At 40.4% G+C, this 25,491-nt stretch overlaps 1 protein-coding gene across 1 annotated transcript in view; it reads left to right on the forward strand.

Annotated features, from left to right (window-relative positions):
- The window catches only part of SWAP70 (SWAP switching B-cell complex subunit 70), a 39,995-nt gene that overhangs the window by 6,435 nt on the left and 8,069 nt on the right, over window positions 1-25,491 (forward strand). Inside the window, exons 2-7 of the mRNA XM_009288812.2 lie at window positions 1,927-2,067; window positions 6,613-6,786; window positions 16,679-16,906; window positions 20,469-20,615; window positions 20,878-20,986; window positions 22,334-22,515. Coding sequence (XP_009287087.1) covers window positions 1,927-2,067; window positions 6,613-6,786; window positions 16,679-16,906; window positions 20,469-20,615; window positions 20,878-20,986; window positions 22,334-22,515 — 981 coding nt within the window. The remainder of the gene's footprint in view (window positions 1-1,926; window positions 2,068-6,612; window positions 6,787-16,678; window positions 16,907-20,468; window positions 20,616-20,877; window positions 20,987-22,333; window positions 22,516-25,491) is intronic.

Genomic DNA, 25,491 nt, shown 5'->3' on the forward strand with positions numbered 1-25,491 from the left:
TTCCCCCCCCCCCCCCCCCATGTAAGTCACATGGACTCAAACAGTTGATTTGATGTGGTGGTTAAAAATAAGGATAGATTGAAGGGAATTATACTGTTGATGGAGGGTAGTGTGAAATGTGGTAACTTCTAAATACTATTTTGCTACTTTGGGAAATACAGCTTTTGTTGTAATATCGCTGATGCTGTTGTTTTTCTGTTTTTAAACTTTTGCACCTGGTTAGCTCCAGTGGCCTAATGTTAGCATACAACAATGAAAATATGTATTTCTCGTGGAAATGTGTGCTTTTCTAAAAGAAAGTATAACTTTGGAGGTATGTAGAGAGGAATTCTCCTCTGAACTGAACTTGCATCTTGGGCTATCTTTGTAGGATTTTATGCTAACTAGCGCTTAGACTCTGCATATCTCCTTATCATACCTAAGAAAAGTAAATGTATGTTATTTTTTGGGGGGGTGGGAAAGCCCAGACATTTTAAGTGTGTGGCATAGGTTTGATTTCCTAGGCTTTGACGACTTCGGACTTTCACTTCTTGTTTTGCAGCTACCCCATCTCGACTGCTTTATGTCTACTCACTTAAATAGACCCGCTTACAAATTTTCTGCACTTTTTTTTACTGCTTTCTCTTTGCATCATTTGGGTCTGTTTTTTTTAAATTTTATGCTGTACAGTGAAAAACTAAAGCATATGCCAAAACTCAGTTGCAGTCTGTCCCATCTAGTTGTTGATTTAAAAAAAAATACCACAAGCAGCATGCCTTTTCATATGATGGAATCTGTTTTACTTCTGCCTAATTTTGTTTTACCTGTATTTTTTGCCTTTGGTTCTTAGTTACATTTTTTCAATGCAGACCATTCCTGGGCATGTGAAGTTAAATCCTTAACCCAGTCCCTGTAGCCAGTACGTGGTCTTCAGAGGCTTAACTCTGCGTCATGCCAAGGGGAGAGGGCTCCCGACTGACAGAGTGTTTAAGACCCAGTGGGCAGTGTGTTACAGGACTGACCTGACTTGAGACAGTGTGAACAACGAAAGGCATAGTGCTTTGCCTTTCTGAGGAAAGTGCTGGTGGCACAAGAGTGACTGCTACCCAGGCTCTGCCTTCCTGTTGTTGGTACTGAGGCGTTAGTTTGTGCGTGCAAAACTCGGCCTAAGTTGAAGAAGTTGAGATGCGTTGGCTACCAGTTAGTTTTCAATAATTCAGTACTTCCTTAAAACTAATCAAGCATATAGCCTCTTCTTGAAGGTCATTTCTCAAGAACAGACATGAGTGCTGGTGTGTGTTAAGCTCTTGACATAATTCATGCAAATACCTTTTTAAAATAAAAATTTGAGAAGCACGCCTAAACCCTTCCCCTTTCTATAACATTACTTTTTCTTTGCTAACTGAAACATGGGGTGAATGTTGAGAAGCAACCCAAAAGCAAGCAGACGAGAGAAATCCGTTGTTAACACTTTAATTTGAGTGGTCATTTCTTTGTAAAGTAAAGGTACATATTGAGTTGTTTTCTTCGTTACTTGTTTTCACTAGATAGTAAATATAATTTCAAAGGCTAGGTGTTTGTGGTTGTTTTCCGTAGCTATCTAATTTCACTCTGTAAATATTACTTTGGTGTTTCTGCATGCCTCTCCTGGTTTTCAAATGCATATGTGTACAAAGGGTAGCTTCTGTAGCTGTGTTGGTACTTCTGTAGGAATGGACCTATCTGTGATCGCATTGCTTCTGTAAACGTGCAACTGTCTGAAGCCGTCAAATCCTTGGAGTCAACTTTTTTGGTTACGTTTTGGTTTTTGACAAAAATCCACAGGGCAGAACTTGTGCTGACATGAAGATGTCACTTTCTGTGCATGGTTTTGCAAATCACAGGTTGGAGGGAACGCAGCATGGTTAAGGCCAACAGCGGCATCATTGATTTCTCTTCTGTCTTTAGGTCCTTTCTCACAACTTGTGCACAGTCTTAAATGTTCCCCATGACCCGGTGGCCTTGGAAGAACACTTTAGAGATGATGATGAAGGACCGGTTTCCAATCAGGGTTACATGCCTTATCTAAACAAATTCATCTTGGAAAGGGTAAGTTCTGAATTCTTGTGCTCTGTTTTTTCCCTTTATTAGGTTTTGTATTAGAGTGTCTTTACAGTAGACTTCTGCTTGCAGGAAGCATGCTGGTGTGAAGACACTCTGGTTGTGAGTGTGCCTGCGTGGGGTTGTGATGGGGCGGGTACTCTGGAGAGCCTATGCCTTAAAATGGAAGGGTGCACTGTTCTCTACTTCTTTTTTCTCTCCTTGGTTTCTATTTCTTCTTACATCTGGTCATTGTCTAAGCTGTGTTCATGCAGAACTGTGTTCATATTAATAAAGCACCTCAGCTTGAATTTATTTGAAAGTGTCTTGGAGCTATAGATTGTCCCACTTTATACTAGGGCTATAACAGAATATTGTCAGACTCCTTTGCAAACAGGAAGGGCAAAAATATCTTTAATGTCTATTTACAAGGTATTTTAATAAATAGATCCCTTCAAATAGTTACAGGGGGTGACATTTGGGAGTGTTGTTAAGTTCCGTCTTGCAAGTTCTTTCCTTTTGTGGCTGAGCACTCTTTAGTCTTCTGTTGTGCCTTGTTTTAGGGCAAGCTCTGGAAAGCCAGCAGGGTTTCCCCTATTCTCCTCTCCATCTTGTTCTAAGATAGGTAGTCACTGGGTCAGAGCTGGACTCTGGGAGCTGTGCATTTGAGGTTTAGGTTGAAATTTTTGAAATTAAAAAGCTATCTTCCTGCTTTTTTTTCTGACAATTTCTGTTGAGAGACTGGTCTAGACGGTAAAAATCAGCCCACGTGATAGTGCAAACATATCAGCTTCAATACCACTGATTTCTCGTACACTTGGGGGCCGACCCCAGAAACCCTCAAACCTGGATGTTGTGGCTGCAGATACATAGAGGTTTGCTTTCTTTTATAATGTTAAGAAGTCCTGAACTGACATGCTGCTGAAAAGTCCAATGCAGCAATTGCAGATTATGCAAACTCCTTAGCCTGATTTGCTGATTTTTGCTGCTTCTTTAATCTACATTTAATACTGGTGGAAAATGTGATATATATAATGCAGTCTGGCAGCTTGGAAGCAGGAGAAGCTTCATATATCTAGCTAAGACTTATCAGCTCCTCTGCCTCTCTAGTCTGTGTTTCTCTCACACTCAGTAATAGTGTCCTGTTTCATGCGTGGGAGTTGTTGGCCGTTAATACACATAAAGGTACCTGCCTAATGTCTTGGTTGTTTGATGTTGGAGAATCTTGGTTTGTCCCTGAGAAGTTTATGAACTCATTTCCACTTCGTGTTGGCTGTCTGAGCTCCTGTAAGATTCAACAGAGACCAATCAGTTTGTATACAAATTTTAGGGAAAAAGAAAAGGCCTTACTTTATTTTGACCAAAGGATTATGGTAGTAGAGTCTGAACCACAGTGTTTCTTGTTAATACCATTTGTAGGCAGTAGCAAGCCATTAAGTGAAAAAAAAGATAGAGATGGAAGACTTTTTCAAATATAAACATGCTTTATTGTTAAAGGGTGTTTATAGGAAGAATAGTTACGGAAATGAGGAGCAATTGCATTTAAATAACACTTTAATTTGAAAATAAAGACCTGGCTACATAAGCAAGTTGGTGTGAATTTACAGTGTTTAGCTACTCCGGGGCACCTTCTTATGCCATGGTAAAAATGAAGGACAAGCTACCTTGCTTTCTCATGGAAGGAAAGAGCATGACTGCATGTAGTTTCTTGTGTTGTTTTATTCATACACTGATCTGGCTTCCGATAATTGCCTGATATACCCATACCATTAGTTCATCTTAAAAGATGAAAATGTTAAGGAACAGGATTAAATTACCTGTAACTTCATGTTATTTAATCCTGACTAAATGCTTGTAAACAGTTTAGATATGTACTATTAAAAATTAGTGAAATTCTTTAGGCAGAAGGCTATCTTTGTGGACTGGAAAAATCTTGACTGTGACATCTCATCTTTTAGAGATGACTTTACATCTGTGCCAAAAGACAAGATGCAGTGGGATGAAGTCATTGGTTCATAGCATGTCTCCTTTGTTTAAAACAAACAAGCAAAAAAAGCAAACAAGAAACCCCTTCTTTTTTCATTCTTCCAAGGCGTAATCTGTTCTTTTAGATCGGGTGACTGTAGAGCAAATGCTATTAATTTATGCTGGTAAGCAAAGCTACTGAAGAAGGACTAGTGCTTTATGCCCCCAAATGCAGAGGAAATTCTCTCAATTTCCAGCCAGGTGAATTAATTGATTTGAGCAAGAGCAACCTGCTCAAGAGAGATTTTTTTGATCTCAAAGATATTTTGCTTTAAAACATTAGTAAAATATTTAAAGAATAAATCCTTGGATTTCTTTTAAAACAGATATATAACTGTGACTTACAATTTTATTGAGATGGCTTTGTAACCTTTTGAAATAATTTCTGTGATACTCTTAAATGCAGTGTAGCTTTTTATATTTTTTAGTGCTGGCTTACCCTGTGTTACCCTGCAAGAAAAACTTTATATAGAACCAAGGAGTCATCAAGAAAGGCACAAGTCAGTAGTTTAATGAGGCAAATTGGCTACAACTAATTTCCTTTATCCAAACAGGGAATTTGAATAAATAGTTTGAATATATATGTTTGACTTACGTATCTAAAGTGGGACCTCTGGCACAGCGCGACCTAGTCCGCTGTGCCAGAATGGTCCTGAAACCTCCTGCTTGGCTGCTGCCTAATCCCAGTGGCAGTAACATGCTGTAGGTGACTTGGGTTTTGACATGAGTTTCTGAGGCACGTGCGATCCAGCTTTGCTACGTGAGCAGAAACCACGCACTTTCCTTTACCCCGGCAAGGGCCCGTGCCTTTCTCCACCCATCTCCCTGTGGTCATTGATTGCTGCTGTGCTTTAAGACATGAGCTGCTCGTAAAGCAACCCGCCTTATTTATAGTGCTTAGATCACTTGCCAGGTGGTGGCTGTAGGAAAGGAGATTTCCCACCCGGTCGGCATCTTCCTCAGGAGTAGCATAACCACTAAGGACATTTCCACAGTGGAACTGCTCATCATCTGGGTGGGTGAAGTTGTTTTAGAAAAGAAGTCAAGCTTCATTGGGCAGGGTGGGGAGGACAGGCAGGAAAAAGCACAGACAAAAGTAGCCAAGGGATGAGGCGCTGGCAAATTGAAGGAAGAAGGAAACCTGGCTTCTAGCCCTTCTTCCAAAGGATGTTCATTCACCTAGCTGGTGTCTCATTTAAGACCCACGTTTCTTGTGCGAACAACCAGGATGGTGAGCTTGTGGCTATAGCAGTTATAGCTCCTACAGCTTCCACCTTCTTCAAGGGACAGCTGTAGCCTGTAGCTGGCTTCTTGCATTGTCACTTACATTGGTGGCCTGCTCTGCAAACATGCAAAGTCTATGGCTTTCTTTCATAGGCTCACTTTAGTCCTGGAAACTGTACTGTAAAGTGCTTCTTGGCATAGGGTTGGTTTCCTGTTTACTTCTGTCTTTTTTTTTCTTTTTTTCCTCCACCCACATCAGTTCATCCACTTCCTTAGTCTATCTTTGACTTAGCCACTGTGGCTCACCCTCCACTACATTTGACCACTTACCTGACTGGATAGGAAATCATGCAGTTTGCAATGGTGTCCTTGAAGCATCTAAGATGCATGGTTTGGCCTATCATAAGAAAATGTCACTGAACATTACTGGTGTCGTTACCACAGGAGGTACAAGAACCTGTTTCTTAGATATGCTTTCCGAAATCTCAAGGGACTTCCATTACACTGCAGAACATGCCTTTATCAGTTACATGTTGGCAAAGAATTAGCATTGCTAAGCTGTAGGAAGATAAATAGATTTAATCTCTAACATAAATGAGGGTTTAAAAAGAAAATAGAGGAAATGAAAGCTTTCACGTATGTAAATAATTCACAGACGGGTATGTACAGTTGCTAGGTATGATAAAGGATAATGAAAACGAGGAATTTTTTTTATCAATAAGGTGAAGATTTGCAAGTCTGAGAAAAAGGAAAGGTTTTAAGTCGATTAGCGTTGGAGGAAAAAATTATTACATGATAATGAATATCCTACAAGAGTTACGTTTGAGTAAAATGAAGTGGAAAAACACATTAAAAGTCTTTCCCAGCTATTGTTCCAATATCGCTTTTAGCATATCCACATGTAATTTTGGCTATAATGGTTTCCAAATTTGCTATACAAAATCTCAGTAACTCAGTGCAATAGAAGGGCAGTTGGAACTAAGGCAGTTATGAAGATGGTTTGGAAGCTAAAGCTAATGTGCTAATGGCAGAATGCAGTGTAGCCTCCTTCACATGAAGTCAGGGTGTTATTAACTTGACCAGAAATTGGAGGTTGGATGAGATTTTGCTGGAAGAAATTCCTTAGTTGACCCATGCAGGAAGTCAGACTAGGCTGCTACAGTGCTCTTTTTGGGCCTTGACATTTCTTGCAAACTAGAATTTTCTCGGTGTTTTTTGTGTGACTTAGCCTGTTAAACTTTGTCTGTCTGTTATTCTGTGCCATTTGTGCATATTAATTTTTTTTGTTCAATTTCTTCATTTCAGGTCCAAGGAAACTTTGACAAAGTTGAATTCAACAGGATGTGCTGGACTCTCTGTGCTAAAAAGAACCTCTCTAAAAGTCCTTTGCTGATTAGTGATGAAGATGCATTTAAAGTGTGGGTTATTTTTAACTTCTTATCAGAGGACAAATACCCTTTAATCATTGTACCTGAGGAGGTAAGAAACAAAAACTTAAGCTGTTTAATACCAGTTTGCTTAATGTCCCAGTTGAACTATGTTAATGTTTGCTACTCTCTGGAGATTTAAGAGGCAATACTTGTTTAATATAAAACTTTTATTCCCCTCTTTTAATAATGTAAGGCCTCAGGTGCTTTTCTTTGTCTTCCAGGGTGCATATGCGGGGATTCCCACAGGATACTTTAGATATTGATGGCTATGCATGTCTGTCATTTAAACAGACTGGATTAAATGGGATGTGCTACTTGCCCTGAGTAAATGGCTTATTTTGCTTTTTGTGAGGACTGACTGGTGCTGGGGAGACTAGCTCCAGTACCAGCACTCGGAGCTGTTAAGGTTCTTGCTTTGCTCATGAGTAGTGCGTGTATGTGATACTTTAATCACCACACTTGCTTACACACGATTAGAATTTTGCACAGTTAGTACATCAGTATGATTCTGAAAAAAAATTCTCCCCTCTGCTCTGTATTACTGTGACTTGCAAGATTAGTCTTCAGTCTCATGTCACCCTCCTGATGAAAAGGAGAAGTATGAACTTTTCTGATGTTTGTTTCTGATCAAAAGCAGCCACCACCTGAACACTCTTGCTTGAAATAGTTGAAGGAATAATACCAGAGAGATTTCTTTATACTTTAAGTTCGTGAACAAGTATGGGCAACACTCAAATAGGTATTTTAACCCTAAAGCAAGATTTCGGTATCTCCGCAATTCTCCCCTTGGGGAAGGGCGAGGGAAGAAGCAGAAAGATCAGAACTGTAGGCATAAATAATCTCTTGCAAAACTGTATACAGAAATCCCAGGGGTTTGCAGTACAGCCCTAGACTCCTGATTAAGAAATACTTGCAAATTGTTGAACAGTCAGGGATCAAAACAGTCTGATTTACATGCCACTACGACATAACTGTTGGACTCCAAGCTGTTGTGCCAAACAATAAAGTACAGATAACTCCCCTATCAAAATAAACCGCTCGGTTTTGCCTTATCACTCACTTTTTAGTAGGAGACCTTCACTCTGTACAATGTTTCTGTTTTTGCCAGATTGGTGATGACAGGGCCCTACCTGGCATGCTGTATTCCCATGAGAAATGGGACAGTCTTCTTGCTTGCTTTCCTGTTTTTTCTGTCAGTTCTGGGAGAAAGGGGATCATGGTTATAAAAGCTAAGACAGCTCCTTTCTTAACGGTGCCAGATTTGGCTTTGGTAGAAGGTCAGAGCCACTAATAAATGTCAAAACTGGGACTCAAATCCACATCTCTGGTTTGTCATTGTGTTCCCCACTGCACAGCCTGGCTTACCTGAGGGTAGATATTTCATATCTCCTTATTTGTTGGCGTGGTTAAAAGCTTCAGACCTGCCAGTTCTGGGGCATCAGCATTGCTCACTTGCTCCCCCTCCACCCAGCAAGCCCCCAGATTCATGCTGCCTTCTGTAGCTGATGCCAGATAATGGCAATGTGTCCGTTTGTTGGGAGATGGGCTGCAGGATCGGCTCCAAGCCCAAAAGAGGTTTTTCAGATTTCATAGCTGCTGCTGTTCGCTTTCCTTCCCATCCTTAATGTCCAGGGTTAACCTGTATTGCTCTTCTACTTGGAGTATTTTTAAAATTCTTAGGGTGGATCTGTGTCTGCATCTCCTTGATTACGGCAAGATTTAAATTGTGCAATACTGTTTAAAGAAAGCTTATAGAGCCTGACAAAAAAAGGCTGCTCTGTTCTTATCGTATACAATGCCTGTATTCGCTCTAACCTTTTGCCTTAGACCACACAGGTAATGTAATCAGCCAGTGGAGGAATGCTAGCTATTGAACGCACTCCTTTCTGGTTTGCATTGGTCCTCCTTGGGTTCTCTGTTCTTCTGGAAAATTCCACATTTACTCATTTACCCTTTTACAGAAAATTCCAAAAGTAAAGATGCAAAGTCTCAATTTCGGTCGGTTTTGCTTTTTCTCTGTGTTACCTTTCATACCTGTCTTTTAAGTTCTTATGTCTGGGGTTTTTTAATGTTAAATCTAAACTCCAGATTTGCAAAGCATTTTTTCGTACAAACTTTTAGTTGTTGTCTTAGTGCTGAGAATTTCTACCTGAAAATAACTCTTTTCAATAGTATTCAAAATGACACTGGTACCTAGTAAAGGTATTTTTCTTTCCATTTACTTTTTATGCCTCTTGAGTTCATAATAAAGCTTGATTATATATTTAGTCTTCACCACTTTATATTGCATCCTGTCATTTAATTACAAAATGGCTTGCACGTCATGTATAAAGTGAAGGGATTTTTGCGAAGTGAAGAACAGAGGAGAGGGTGATGGAAGCATCGCTGTTCTGTGATGTTTATGTTTTGGTGAGAGCAATGTAAACCTCTCATGGGTGACTATAGCTTCCCAGCCAGGGAGCAAGCTTTCCTTCCCTCCCTGCCTGTTGCTCTTATCGTTGGCTGAGAATATTGCGACACTTAATTTACTGCAGTTTCTGGCTTGGAGTCCTTTGTGTGGGATACAGCTGTTTCCCCTCCTCCCTCCCTTCCACCTCATAGGCTTTTGGGTTTCAGAGATTTTGTTTCCCCTTTATAAGTAACTAGGAAACTTGCCTCATACTTTCAGGTTGGAAGGGTGATCCCTTGAAGATTTTTGCATCTCATCTTGTGGACAGGAAGATTATAAGAGAGAGAACTTCTTAGGTCTCCAGTGAATGTGTTGATACAACTTCATGTGGTTATGAGCATGCCTTCTCTTCCTCCTCCTTGGAGGAGCTGCTCATTGAGACCTCCTTTGGAGTCTGATTTTCCTTTTTTTTTTTTTTAAATGAGATAAGTGGTTTCTGCACTCATTTGAACAATTTAATCTCTGGAAAACTCTCCTGCTTGGGTGCAGTTTCACCTTTGCACTGTGCTGACTAAAGATTGAGGCTGCAGTCCTTCCTTCTTGCCCGTGTTGTGTACTTTTGCACTAGTGCTGCTGTGCTAGGCCTTTCGTATTAGACAGCTAATTGTGGTGGGGCTGTTACCCCCATCTGCAAAGTGTTAAGTCTTGATTTCCTGCCCAGGTGTTGAATGGGCAGCAAATTGGGAACAGCTGCAGCTCAACCAGAGGAGGGAAAACAGGCTACTTTGGAAAGGTTTCAGAGAAACAGGCTGAGGAAAGCTTTAGAAAGAGCAAAGTGAGGAAAGCTGTTACAAAGAGGGAATTTGAAAGCAGTGGAGAGGTGACACAAGGGCCAGAAGTTGCTTGTTTAGCAGAGGCCAGGCTGAAAGCCAGAGGCAGTGTCTGGTGTGTGCTCCTCACCTGTCGCGGAAGGAGAGATAGCAGCCCTGCACTTGAGGGAAATAAGGTTAGTAAAATCCAGCATGGAGAAGGGCCTGGGTTGGGGTGTGCAGTTTTGGGATGTGACTTCAAGCTTGAAAGGATCCCTCTATGTTATGGGGAGAAGTTAGGTCACAGAGAGACAGGAGCTGGTGTCTGTGCAGGGCACTGGGCTCAGCTGGTAACAGCCTTGGGCTCCAGTGTAGCTTCTGCTGGTGACTGGTGGGCAGCTGAGAGCAGTTAGGAGAGTTGGAAAGGAACAGAGATCCATGAATGTCTATTTTGCAAAGGTGTTTATGTCCCAGGGAGATGCAAAATGGTATCAAATCTGAAAGCTCCCTCCGCTTTCAAGTGAGAAGCCTTGCTACGCACAAAGTAAAACATTTCTGTGAACTGGGTGAATGTGGTATTTCAGAGATACAGATGGACTGGAGAAAAACAATGCTGTATTTTGTTTGCTCTAGTTAAAATTAGTCCAGATGGATAGCTTTCAGAATTAATCGCTATATCGCTAATGTGCCTGGGAAGTGGGAGCACCTTTCCCTCCCCACAGCTGGTCTTTTCCACTAGCTCATCTGAGACACAGACATCCAAGTGTACGTTTCCTTCAGCTCTCGCAGGCATTACCTCTTCCATGAGAAGGGCAAAATAAAGGAAAGAAACGTGGAGAGAACTGTACCCATAAGAGGAGAAATATTTCTAGTCTGTCATGAGCTTCCTTTACAACTCACCTCTTAGTTGTTACAGACTCATTTGTGTGCCTTGGCACTGTTTAACGTGACATTTTCTGTTTTATAAAAAGGTTTCCAAACATTTCCCCTTTCTTATTTCTGGACATGTGACTGCAGCTTTGGGAATGCTTTATCGCCTGAAAGCTGTGGTATGTGGTTAGCTGTGTTTGTGGGCCATCCTTAATAGTGAAACTCGCAGATACGTACACTGCAAGCTGCACACTCTTCGTGTGTTGTAATACAGTATTCACATAACTTGTTTTAAATAAGCCAAACGTATTTGGTGTCTTTGCTTTTTAAGCCTGGCTTCTTGAGGAAAGAAGATTTGTACAGTCATTTTTCACTTGTCCTCTAGCCTTCAACTGTATTAACACATGGCATTTCTAATCCTCCTGGTTAGGACAAAGAGGGTCCAAACCTTGTATGGCATTCTGTGCATTTGAAAATGAGGTGATGTCATTTAGACTGAGGAGGTGAAAGTCTGAAGCTGTCCAGTGGTGATTCTTCTGGAGGCATTTCTTGCAGAAAAAGTTTTTTTCTGGCCACGTTTGCTTCCTTGTTCTGCATTCTAGTATCAGAAACTGATACAGTGAATGAAATACTGGGACTTGAACCTTGGCCGTTCAGAAATAAAATCAAAACTGATACAACTAGAATGAAAGCTGCTTGTGTGGGTTTTTAATTGACCCATGACCTCTACAAGTTGATGATGATGGTTAGAAAGATGTTTAGTCACTTATGACTAGCATCAGTTCTTCCCATTTCACTACTCTTTTCCTTGTTTGCTGCAAAAAATAAGACAGTTTTCAGCTTATGCAGCAGGTTGACCTTAGGATTTACGTGTTTACATATTACACTGTTTTTTGAGTTGACCTTTATTATATTACTTAATGCTAATTTAATTTTTAAAGAAGAAAGAAAATAATGGCTTATACTGCATAATGAACACAGTTTTCACAAAGTCTATTAATCCAGAGTAGTTATTGTCCATGAAGTTTAATAAATTCTAGTATGGGGATTTTTTTGTTGGTGGAAGGGAAGAAACAAATATTTGACTTCAAAGTAAGTGATGTTCTGATGGGATGAAAAAAAGGAATTGATGATGACTGTGAAAGGGGATATAATTGCTTTCATGTCTTTTGCCCAGTAACATGTGCTTCCATAGAATTTTGTACAATGTGAATAGACTTTTTACATCTGCTCTGTTAATCTCACAAATGTTATTTGAATAGCATTAACTAGAATAGCCTTGTCTGCTGTGCTCTGCTGGGTATGAAGGCCTCCTTGACATTATTTTTCATTTTTCATCTTCTAAGAGACCCACTTGTATATCAGAAAAATATGTGAAACATCTATGGTACTTCATTCCCCATGGAGGATAGTGCCAGGAATACCTGGAAAAGCAAAGCAAATAGGTATTGAAACATGGGAAAAGAAAGTGCCTTCTGAAAGAAGGTACCAAAGAGGCTGCATAGCTCATGTTAAAGAGCCTCTGTTCTTTATATTATTTTTGCTTTCTCTTGGCAAAATTCTGGCTGAAAAGTTTCTGTTGATTTGAGATGGAAGCTGTTTTTCATACTGTGGAGCCAGTTGGTTCATACTGGTGTATGTAGCGTTAGCAACCCCCCTGTGTTTTTACATCCATATCTGAAAGTGAGTAAGGTCCAGTCAGAATAGCAGCAAACGTTGCCTCACGTTTGGTTTTTCGACACTCTACTTTTTAACCACAAGAGTAGGTTATGTTTGAGCCAGTAAACTTAATTTGTCAGTTATTTGCTGAGTTGACCTGTCTCTTTGTGGAGGAGGGGAAATGTCGTTTGCTCTCAGACGTTCCTCATTTGAGCACATAATGAATGGTCTCGTCTTTGCTTCCACACTTACCAGATCCAACTTACTTCTTTGTATTTACCTCACACTGTTCCATATTTATACCCCATCCCAACACTCACTGTTGCTATCGAGCAGGTATGTTAGATAAATTTTTTCTGGGGACTTTGGTTAGCCATGTACTTACCTGAATGCAAGATAAAGCTTGATTTTTTTTTTTTTTTTTTTTTTAGCAATTAAGTTCTAATATGCACAGGTCCTTTTTCAGTTAAGACAAGTTAACGTATTTTAAAATAATGAGATATTTTATGTGCTTTAATGGGATTTGTGGTCATATTAGTGACTTGCAGATAGGGGGTTAGCAGACTTAAAAGTTTAAATCTGTTCTAATAATCAAAATAAGGTAAAGTGTGTACAAATGATATTAAAGGAAAGGATATGTTGGCTTATTTTTAGTGCATTACATGATAACGTGTACTAGCCAAGAGTTTTGCATTGCTTCTTTTCCAGACCATTAGTTTGATACACTTTTTGTTCATATGGCTTGAGCAAAAAAGTGAAAAAGTCTGTTCAGGTATGATTTTTTTTGTGTGTGTGTCCCTTTGTCTGCAAGTGAGTCCTAGTACTTTGAGATAATTGACCAAAGGAATTTGAGAGCTGCATGCCTCAAGCAATGTAATAGGTTGCGAAATCTTCGAACAATATATTTTAAAGTTAAAGTTCATTAAGTTTTAATGATTTTTTTTTTTTAATTACTGTCTAGCATTTTGGCAGGTATATTATCTACCTAATTAAGCCTCAGTTATTTTAGCTTTCCTTTCAACTTAAGTACAGGATCGTAGTTCAGAACTGGTGCTGCTCAGAGGGACTGAGCTGAGTGGCAGAATGTTTTTTGAACGTGGGGAAAAAAGTTACTCCTGCATTGATGTCAGAGCTCATTTCAGCTCATCAAATCCAGGTTTTAGGAGGTTTGTTCTGAAACAAGTTCACAGTGCTACTGTTCTTGCATGCTGTGAAGGGCTTTTTTGGGTTGGTTTTTTTCTGTAAAACTTGCCTGGAGTAGGAAGTAAGCTGCTTCCTGCCTTTAACTGAATGCTGACGATTTATGGTAGCTGATGCTCAAAAGCTTTGGATTAATTTTTTAACTTAAGAATTTTGGAGAGTGAACATCAGCAAAGCATATTTTAAAGATTTTAAAAGGAATTAGTTACTGAATTTTACAGAAATCTAGTAAAAGTTGTGTGTTGGTTGCTTGGGAGGGCATGTTAAAATTTCCTTGATATCATGTGACTGTATTAACTTCAGCGATTCAGAGCTGTGCGTGGAACCACTGCAAAGCACAGTTTTTTGACCCATTCTGGTGAACAGTTGAACATGAGCAGCAGTGAACATCGCACAGCAGAGCCCTGGCATGGCAGCAGCAGGAGGCCCGTGCCACTCTCTCCGGCCTGCCGTGTGCAGCCTGCATGGAGGGGGCGAAGCGGGTGTGCAGGTGTGCCCTCACAGGGGGATGCTTTCCTCAAATGGCAGACGGACACAGCACAGAGCTGAAAGTCGTCTTTTCTGATTGCCACAAACCTTGTACCCTGTGTTAGTTGCACTTGTCTACAATTTGAATGCCACTTTTGCAGAAGCCTCTGTTCAAATTGTATCTTTGCTAGTAAGAATTGCCTGAGGAGCTAGAAATACTTAAATGCCGTACTCGATGAAGCTGAAATGGAAAGCAATGCTCTCTACAACTTCTGTACCCACCCTGGAGGCGTATTCTGTGCCTGGCTAGCCTGTCTTCTCTTAAGACAGTCTTTACGAGGAGGATACAACAGCCACATCTCAGAGGGATACATGCTTCCTGCCCATTCAATGGAGCAGGAACTTTCCTCTAGACCGTGCAGTGGCTTTCGGTAGCTTTTCCATTTTGCTGTAGCATTAGTCCATGTGCTACTAGAGTAGGGGCTGTGAGACTAAGAACAGTTACTGAGCTGAAATAGTAAGAAAAGCCCATTCATCTGCAGGGTGAATTTGGTAATTTACTGCTTTGCCAGATGAGTGTGTTCTGGTACTTGCTTGTGTGTTTCTTGATCATGGATGTGAGGGAAAAGAAGGGATTTGCCTGTACCAGTTGCAAGAGAGAGAAGCAGCAGCCATAAAATTAGCATGTATGCTGCATCAAAACCTCAAGGCCTGGGAGTCCTTGTGGTGAAATGTGTGAGGAAAAAACACTTCTTTATTTCTTTGTACTCCCAAATCTCTTACGTAGAGACAGCTGGACCAGCTGAAAAGTAACTCTGAGCTGTAGCTGAAAAGTTCATTTATTCTGTGGTGAAATATCCCCTGGCTCTCTTAGCTGGGGTTTTTCTTACCTGTGGGAGAAATTACATTGTGTTTTCAAGCAGTGCTGAGGAACAGAGGCGAACCAGCATTGGTGATTAGAAAAATGAAGTCCTGGAAAGCATTTGGTTTCCACCGCTTTTCAATGAGGCATGTTCATGCTGTACACCTTAGTCATTTTTGATAGTGGGATTCAGACTCCTGAGTCAGTGTTTCCAAAACCACACCTAAAATAGGTAAACTGGAAGTGGAGCAGACTGTCCTGAAGGACTAACCCTCAGAAAAGCAGCATTTAAGGAAATCTGTGTTATTTCCATGTGCACAGAGAGAACCTGAAAGGATTGTGGTGCTTTCCCTCCCCACCTCCACCGGGCAGTGTGCAGTTCCCACCCTGTCGCATCCCTCATACTTGTAGAGAAGCAGGGCAGCCGGGGGGAGCCCTGGCCTGCAGCTTTGTGGAACGACGTACCAGGAAGTGGTTCTGTGGTGGCTGGAGAGAAAGGCCAGCCTTTGGGGGAGCTGGTGCTGCCCTGTCCCTGCCGTGGGCTGGTGCGGGAGGGTGCTCCGGTGTGGGAGCACTTCTCCCTAGGCTTCCTCCTTAGGGAGGGCGCAGGTGGCTTTGCTGTCTGCCTTGGCTGGTTGCTGAAGGCAGTCGGGTTCCCTGCAAAGCTGGTGAGGAAACGCAGTGAGCCATTACCCAAAATAGCAGAAGGCCACATTAGCTTGGTCTGTCTTCAAAACTGGGTTAAATGCTGTAATTGGTATCCTGTGACTTCAGTCATAGAAACTTGGAAGCATGGCTTTTACTTTGTTGTGTAGAGGTCTTTGTAGGAAGGCTCTCACCAATTATTTTGTTTGAAGAGCCATTAAAAGCATTTTACATGTGCTCAAAGCTGTAGATGGGCTTAGTTTAAAATACTGTGTTGTTTAAAGAGGGAACAGTGATGAGTTTAAAAACAACATAAAAAAACAGACAAAAGAAGAAACCCAGCCTCCTTTCCCTCTTTTTCATTCTCGTGTTTATTTTGAGTAGTGTTATTAGTGTTATTACCCTGTGTATGGTAATGCTTACAGAATGATGAAAGATTAAAGGAAAAGGAGAGTTTATTCTGGAAACAATAAAAGCGGATGTGAAAAATTTGTTCTTTTACTTCTCTTGATACACCTGTCAAGATTGTGTCCAGCGATAGAGTGCTTGAGAGCTAGAGAAGAGGGGTCAGGTGAAGACTAAGATACGTGATCATACTTTGATAGTTTTTCATTTCACTTCTTGTCCAAACTGCCATCTTTTCTTATTTTTTCTAATTTGTTTGCTTTTTATCTTACAAGAATACTTTTTGAAACTTCTTGCTTTCTCACACTTCAGTCATCATGGTTTGGAAGCTGTTGCAAAGAAGGTCCCATGTGTTCTATAGGAATCGGAAATATTAAAAGAGGCTGTCAGGTTCAATTCTTTGTTTCTTTACTATGAAGAGAGTAGCTGCGGGATGGGCTTGGCAGTCAAAAGTTCAACTGAGACAGGAGCCTAAAATCTTTGCTAATTAAACCACCTATGTTTAGGGACCTACATGTGAACGTAGGAATCTAGCTGTAATGATAGCCTCTAGAGAAGCTTCGTTTACAGCTCTGAAACACTTGATTTCCATGCTTGCTGAAAACGATTAATTTCTGTTTGTATTTCTGTACAGATTGAATATTTACTTAAAAAACTCACCGAAGCAATGGGAGCAGGCTGGCAGCAAGAGCAGTTTGACCATTATAAGATTGCTCTCAACACCAGTCGAGAAGGTCTTTCTGCATGGGAGCTGATTGATCTCATTGGAAGCGGGCAGTTTAGTAAAGGGATGGACCGACAGACGGTGTCCATGGCAATCAATGAAGTCTTTAATGAGCTCATATTAGATGTACTCAAACAGGTAAGAACCACAGAGAACTAATGTTTTAAAGTAGAACAATTTATTGCATAATTAGAAAATGTTCAACTTGTACTGAAATTTCTTTACCTGATGGACAATGAACAGGGGGAAATTAGGTAAATTACTTATAAGTGTTCTTTAATATGAGCTTATTTTTATAAAAGAGAAATTGTGCTGCTGTTCAGATTGTTGTAATTGTTGCAGTATTATGAATGAGTTGCTTGTTGGGAGAGTTTGTTTTTAGAAAGTAAAAGAAGTGTACTCTGACTTGAAATACAGCCTTTCTTATACTAGTGTCAACTGCTTGTTAGCTGACAGAATAGCTGCAACATGCTGTCAGTTCTTAAACTGGTGACAACTCTTCAATCTTTGAAAATGCTTTTTTCTAGTTTCAGTTATGTTGTAGCAAATACAAGTTGTGCTGATGATAACCTCTGTATTCAAACAAGGGGGTCTGGACAAAGGTATTGCTCCAGCTGAAAGGTCTGCTTCTAAGTTGCGCCACTTCAACAGGGCAAAAAGGCGTAGAAGAGCTCCAGAGCGCTCTCCCTTCTTCTTCTGCTTAGCAGGCTACGTGACTGACAACTTATTTACCTCTACTCAAATACAAAAAGTCATGCTGGCCTTTATATTCTTAGCAAACTTCTGTCAATCTTCAGTTTCTTCAGATTTCCAGTGGCTGGATTATCAGTTTAGGAATGGTTTTAAAAACTGCATTTCTTTCATGGGAAGTGTAAATATCACAGGGACCTGAGGGGTCACAGCAGAGCTTACCTAGAGAGCAATTTAAAATTGACTTTTACCTGACAGAGAATTTTTTTCATCTTTGATTTCTTGGCTTTTTGGTGAGCAGAGAAACAAAGGCTTTCTTGGCAGGCTTTCCTAAGCTGTTCTGAAGAATTCATCAGAAGGTTTTGGCACAGGAAATTCTTTTAGAATATCCACAGAACAATGCAAAAGTCTATTTTTGTTAACTGCTGGTTGCCTGTTGGAGGTGAGGGCTGGGGACACAGACACACACACACACACACACAGAGTCAGTTGAGGGCAAAATGAAGTCATCCTGCTGTTTAATACCATGAAAATAAAATAACCAGTGTCAGGTCAGTCCTTCCATTTGACACTTGTGAGGAAAACGGATTTCTTTTTGGTTTCGATACTGCATTGTGTCTCTTCCCTCCCCCCCCGCCCCCCCTTTTTTTTTTTTTTTACTGTCTCCTTTCTTTCCTCTCCTGGTGGCTGAGCCTCTTTCTCAAGGATGTCTGAGTGCCTTTGAACGGTTCCTTGACACTTAAAAATAGTTTCTGTCAAGATTTGGCCCAGCGCCTCCTGGACAGTTACTGGCCTAATAGAGAATGGAGTTCCCTGTGTGACTTACAGATGTCTGGTTCGGTCAAACCTTGTACCCTGATGCCTTGTTGATTCACAGAATTGTCCTGTTTATTGCAGTATATAATTACTTCAGGGTGTTAATTAATGACATATCGTATTGTAGCCAAGTGTCATACTACCCTTTTTATTGTACCCTTATCCTGGATCTCCAAGGCTTATGGAGGGTAGCAGTGATAATTAAATTTGTGATATTTAGTTTTCTGAAATATGCATCTTTCATGGTATGAAAAGATCCCCAGGAGCTGTCGGTGGGCTCTTGGAAGATGAGAAGCAGCTGATGCACTGAAATAATAGATAAAGATTTTGCAGAAATTTGAGGGAAAAATATCAGTGTGACTTGGCTTTGAAAGCAAATTCAGTATGTCAGGAAGGGGAAAAACACCTGGTTATGACTTAGACTGTGCAAGGCATGAAAGAGTGAAACTGCGGGAGTCCTTCACACGCCCTTGTGACCACCCAGACCTTGGACCTGAGTACGGAGGTGGCAAACAAAGCTGTTTGTGCAGTCCTGTTTTGGAGCAAGGGGGTGGGATGGCACAGGGGAATAGGTACGGCCTTGGCTCTGGGCACGTTTAACTGGCTAGAAAAGCTGAGCACAGATAAGCTGTATGTGTAGGGGGGTTGTTTCTTTTTTGTTTGGTTTGCTTTGGTTTTTAAACAAAAGAGCTTCTCCAACTGTCCTGATATTTTTTTTCCCCTCAGACCTGTACAGAAAGACACCTTTGACTGAAATATGTCACAGCACATTTATTTGTCTGCTTGTATCCAAAATTGCTATAGCTAAAAGCCATTACAGAAGAATGTTCCTTGGTCTCCTTTCCAACTTTTCCATCCTCTTAATCTGGAATACTTTGAGTACAGTGCTTTCTGTATGGCTTGTTCGTAGCTATATTGATGTGTTTCAGTTTAATCTGTGATTTGACTTTTTTCTGAAGTTAGAAGTCAGACAAAAGTATGTAAATAATTGGAGAATATGGTTTCAGAAATGGCAGCTATAGCTGAAATACTGGCAAACTTTGAAACTCTAGATTAAAAACTGACTAGGTCACAGCAGCGTCCCCTGTAAGATCACTAAAAATCAAACTCCTGAAAGAATGACCAATTATTATATCATTCTCTGTGCGCCCTTTTCCATGAGATGGTTTTTGAATTGCCGTAGCCACACTGGATAATGTATAACAGGGTTACTAGTATAACTGCGCTTAGTATTGCTGTTTATATTTTAGATATGTTAATATTCAATAGAGGCAAACTTGGATGATTTGATCATGATACCAGCCCTATTTATTGTCATTACAGAAGATTATAATTTTTATTCTTTTATTTGTATAAAGCTCAGTGGCAAGGTATGGGCTTCTCTTCCTCTTTTGAAATAGTCTTGTTAAGGCTTGCAAGTGTTTTTCTCATGCAGAAAGTTGAGTGGATCATCTTTCAAGGAAAATAAAATACTGTGAGTGAAATCTTGGCATTGTTTAAATCAAGGTACAACTCTGTTCCTTTAAGGGAAAATCCAGGCTTCACCAGTGTTCCTGTATCCCATCCAATAGAGATGACAAGGAGTATGGTTCTGTTATCAGTTTCTCTAACATACTCATTGAATTATCCTATATGGGATCGCTTCTTCAACGGGGTGCAGCTAAATGAGTGTGTTGGCAGGGTAGAGCCACTCCCAAGACAGAGGTGCTTCTGCTTTGTCCCTGGGAATATCCCGTAAAAGGCTGGATTTACAGTGCATAGATGCAGGCCCACATCTGTCACTGGGGCATCCATCCACACAGGGCTCATTTTTAATAGCGGCTGTCACTGAAGTATTACAGGTGAGTCTTAGCGATGGCAAATGTCTCTGCTTGACTGAAGAAAATTAAATAGTAAAGGTCATCAAAGAGGACTGAAGAGTTATAATAATGACTTGATAATGACATAATAATAATTGTTCAGTTCTTCAGGTAACCCAGTTACTTAAAAACTGGACAGAAGAACAGTGAGTAGTTTCTCATGGGCTAAACAAATAGCAGTGTGTTGGTATTAGGAATGGAAGTGTGTTGGTGAAGTATTTAGGGCCTTGAGCTAACTTTTCTGTGTGCTCTATTGGGCCTTTAAGCCACATAATCAAAAGACCAGGCAGTTCAACAGAGGCTGGGCATTTCAGCTGATCTGTTGCTTTTTACAGGGCTATATGTTGAAAAAAGGTCACAAAAGGAAAAACTGGACGGAACGATGGTTTGTGCTAAAACCCAATATTATTTCCTACTATGTAAGTGAAGATTTAAAGGACAAGAAGGGAGACATCATACTGGATGGCAACTGTTGTGTAGAGGTAAAAAAAAAAAACACCAAAAACTATGAATGTCTCTAAAGATAAGAATTAATCCTTTTTTGTGTGCAGGATGGACTCCTGATATCTTTCAACAACAGAGCTTTTCTTACTTTATATAAAAACAGTTCATAAACACTTTTAATAAAGGTTCTTAGTGCTGGTATTTGTAGCTCTGTAACAGATAACTGCATACGTTGGGCTTGACACAATATAACTTAGATTTCAGTGTTTGCAAAGCTTATCCTTTTGTTACCCGTTCTAGGCCTTGCCTGACAAAGATGGAAAGAAATGCCTTTTTCTCATAAAATGTCTTGATAAAAGCTTTGAGATCAGTGCCTCTGATAAAAAGAAGAAGCAGGAGTGGATTCAAGGTGAGGTTTCAAAAATCTTAGTTATGTGAAAGTTAAGGTAAGCTGAAGTCTTACAGCTGTGCTTTACTCAAATCTGAAATTCTTGGCCTTGTGATTTTTGAAGTCTCTGTTTTGGGCACATGGACAGGCTCTTTAAGGAGCCTGAGACTCAGGAAGAACTAAGGATCCATGTTAAGGGGAATCAGTTTCTGTCATTTAGGTGCCTCAATTTAGGCAGCCATAACCAAAATAAAATGGATATTACTGTTGTTTGCTTTTTCTATATTGGCTATACTTCTACGGATGGGGAAGGGAAGGGGAATACATTGTAAATTGTTGCTTTTTGGGGAGAAAGGGAAAGCTTGTTCATTTCAGCATCATAAAATTCTGGCTTTGCTTTTACAGTTTTGCTTGAGGTAGTATAGTTTGGTGAGCTGAGGATAAGGCTGGGAATTAGGGCTTCCTTTTCTATTCCCACAGTGAAGTTACTCCTTCTGTGAGACCTTCCCAGATACGTGCTGAGTGATAGTTACATGTATCTTTTGCAGAGTGAGGTAGAAGCCCTTGCAAAGCCACTGTTGCCAATGCCATTGAAGTATGTACAGCAGTCAAATATTTGGAGTTGTGTGCTTTCATTTGCACTTCCCTCTTTACCTAAAGCATGTGTTTAATTGCACCAAAGTGAGATGTATGATGAATGATTACTTAGTTCCAAAAGGAGGTCTTTTTTTACAGTTGTAGCAGGTGAATATCAAAATCATCTGCTGCTCCTCAGCTTTGCTCTCTGAGTATTTCCTCACTGCATATAAGTGAATGAGAGCTACTGTCTTACTGGGAGAAAGTTTTCCCTTGGAGTATCAGTAAGAATAAAGGGTTTAAGGTTGGTTCCAACTAAGGGAAGTAAGTGATGTATATGTTAGATAACATCTTACTGCTTGATTAGAGTCACTGAATCTAGGTAAGTAAATTTCTAAGTAAATCTAAGAAATCTTGAAGTGTTGGGGTTTTGTTGTTTGGTTTTTTTTTTTTTGCAGCTAGGCATACAAGTGACTTGTATGTCCACGGCCTGTTAGAAATCAATATTGGAATTGACATGATGCATTGGAATTACTGGACCTTATCCTTGTGGCACGCAGCCAATACTGAAAGCCAAGTGTCTTTCACTTTTGGTTTGTGTTGACAGCTAGCCTGATGAGAATTAGGAGAACTGACAACAGTTCTTTCTGATTTTAAAAATACATTAAAAAAACCCCCAACAAACAACACACCACCACAAGTATTCATTCACTAAGGCTATCCAGAAAGTTTATCATTTCCCTTCACTGGTGTTCTCTTCCTCTCCCTTTTGTTTTGCGTGCTCCTTTCCAGCCATACAGACCACTGTAAACCTGCTGAGAGCAGGGAGCCCTCCACCCCACAAAGAAGCACGCCAAAAACGAAAAGAATTGCGCCAGAAGCTGTTAGCTGAGCAAGAAGAGCTGGAGCGGCAGATGAAAGAACTGCAAACAGCTAATGAGAACAAGCAGAAGGAACTGGAGACTGTGCGAAAGGTGGGAGTGGGAGCTGCTAACCTTCAAGCTTTAAGCTCAATTTCTGTGGTATACTTCCTGAAGTATAATTAGGCATCTATTTCCTGTTCAGGTGTTCAGACACATTGAGTGCACTCCTCCAGAGGAGGTGAGCTTGTGTCAACATCAGCCCCCTAAGCAAGTAGATCTGCTGGTTGACCCTGCAGTAAAGCCTTCAGCATTGACTGCAGCAGTTTCTAAGGACTGTTCAGCAGGCTTGCGGTAACTCATGTGGCCCAGCCCTGTCCCCTGTACTTATGAGGGTATTGTGAAGCTACTGTAGAAGAAAGCCCCAGCTGTGCGGATGGTGCTTGGGGACTGGAGAGTCTAGTATTTTCAGTTACTTGTGGGTTTTTTGTTTTTCTTTTCTGTCAGAAACTTGGGGCTTTCCATTAAGATTTTCTTAACATAACTTTGGAAAACTATCTATGTGAATTGTATGTGTGGGGGAACTGTTCTCTTCACACAGACGTAGTTTCCAGAGAGAGAAATTTAATTTACAAAGATTCCAAAGACGCAAAGTGATTTTGTGAGTATATATAGGCATAGTTTTATTAGAACAATTTGGGATTTATAGAGCTGAGACACATAGCAACCATTTATAAACTGTTTAATGCATGTTCCTTGTAAATGCTGGATTGACTTCTAAAAGCCTGAGAATTCGACTAGAAATCTCTGAGTATTAGCAGAAGACTTGCTGAATACATTATTTTCCTTGTAGACAGCTTTTTAGTCTAACAACTGGCAGGAGACACCAAGGTGCTTTCCTGTGGCTGCACACTCTAACAGTAGATTGAACAGGCTGATGGATCTTTGTACTTTGGAACAACTGGTACCCCTGCAATAGTTTTCCACAGAGACTTGATTAGTATCCCTCCCCACTGCTGCCTAACATTTCGGCCGCTGAGTTCCTGCTGCTAGAGCAGTCCAGATCTTTACTCTGTGCTTAGTTTAAAGAGTCTTTTGTTCACTACCTTCCTAAATTAATTTGATGTTTTGCATTCCCACTGAGGACAAGTCTGCATCATTGCTTGAGTTTTTCATAAATTAAAAACACTAACTAATTTTAGCCCTCAGTTAGAAAAAACTTTAATGATCTTTGCGGCGGGGAGGAGCTATAAATATTGTGAGAGCATGTTAAAGGTGCCAAGTCTAGAAAGCAAATACAATCATCCAAAATGTATCTTTTTAAAAGTCTTGTCATTAAGTCACAATTTGTGGCGAGGAGAAATTTGTCTTTTTTTAATTAACCTTGGACTGCCAGTACTGATGTGGGTATTATTCTATTTGCCTGAAATGGAGTCTGACAGTGGAAAACCATTTTTTAATTTAATTTTAGCACCTATATTCTACCATGTGCTTAGGATTCAGAATGCAAAATATGCTTTAAAGGACAGTCTGTGTTACCTGCAAGTTACTGGTAAGTGATATACCTGCTAACAGAAATCATAGGACTGGATTTCTGTGTTGAGTTTACTTTATGGAGAAAAAGTTAGGGGTGAAGACATGACAGCAACCCCAAAGGAGCAGTACGATGTTGACAGGCTCTGGGGAGTTTTGTAGAAGTCACAATGGGTAAACTAAAGAGAGTTGTGGCAAGAAGCATCTTTTGAAGTGGACTGGATTAAAATGACTTCTCAAGGAAAGTAGTTTAGTCTCTGACATGAACTACTGCATTTTGACTGAGTGGAATTAGTGGGGAGTTACTGTGCTGGAGGAACTTAAAGTGTTTGATAGTTAGAAAAATGTTCTTCAAGGGAAAGGCTTTGTAAATGGTTCAGGAAACTGAACTGTTCTGGAAAGCTTAGGGTTAGATTTGCTCCCGATGGCAGTGAGCCACCACTTACTCAGCATCTGCCAAAGTGCACTCTGAGTCTGGTTTGTATTTTGGTAGCTCTTGAGGTAGAAAATTTCAGAAGAATAAGAGTCTTTGTCTAAAATAGACTTTTTCATATTTTTAATGGAATTTTGAGATACACACATTGAACAGACTGAAAGGTAAGTTTTCTTACCAAGAGAGCGTGCACAAGACTTGTGCACCCTTTCTATTTGGGGTCTTGCATGGGATTCAGAGACTCTCTGCTTACTAACCCCTGCTGGAATGGTGTTTCCGCCATTGTTGATTCCCCCTCCCTCCCTGCCCCAACATTTGGGACTTTTCCCTAAACTCCATAGTTGTTGCCAGTAACCTTACCTGCCAGGAATTGATGTCCTCTGTCATGAATTAAGCGGGAAGTTGCTGATAAAGAGTGGACAACAATGTATTTTCTTGTTGAGCTCTCTGGCAAAAGCCTAACACCCACCCTTGCCTGTGACTCTGCATGTTTGCTCTCTGAGCTCAGTATTGGCAATGGTTGTTTAATTTCAAAGCGGGGAAGGAAATCAAAAGAAAATTTCACTTAAATAGGCATCTTGGATTTGACTACAATTACATGCTTTTAAATGTTCTGGCAGAGGAGGACTACTACTTCTAAAAGACTGGCATCATTTAAGCCTTTCAAAGGAGAGCAATTCTGTACTATCTTCTACAGCTGAAAAACAGAAACCAGGAGCCTTCTCCTTCCCTTCTTCCCATCTATTTCAGATTAGAGTGATAGCACAAGCACTTAAAGGAATAAAAGTTTTAGCTTGGCAGTTTTAATCGTTTAGGCGTCTCATTAGTTCATCTAGGTTGTGTGAGGGAAGGTGGTTTAAATGTGGTACCTTCCAAAAATACTGAAGATGGGTGTCCCGCTCTTACTGAAAGTCTGTGGAAGCAATTTTACCAGCCTAGCGTATTACAAAAGAAGGCTACTTGCTTTCTGTTTCCTCTGAAGCATCAGATAAGTTTCTTAGAAAAATTCTGTGAAAGAATTATTTTGTTTTCAGTATTGGTAAAGTTTTGGCTGGTACTTGTACATTTCAAACCTTCCTGTGCATTCTAAAAACACATCCTATTGAAATCCTGATGAAAGGAAA

This window comes from Aptenodytes forsteri, unplaced genomic scaffold, assembly GCF_000699145.1.
Source record: "Aptenodytes forsteri isolate BGI_AS27 unplaced genomic scaffold, ASM69914v1 Scaffold8, whole genome shotgun sequence".
Lineage (NCBI taxonomy): Eukaryota > Metazoa > Chordata > Aves > Sphenisciformes > Spheniscidae > Aptenodytes > Aptenodytes forsteri.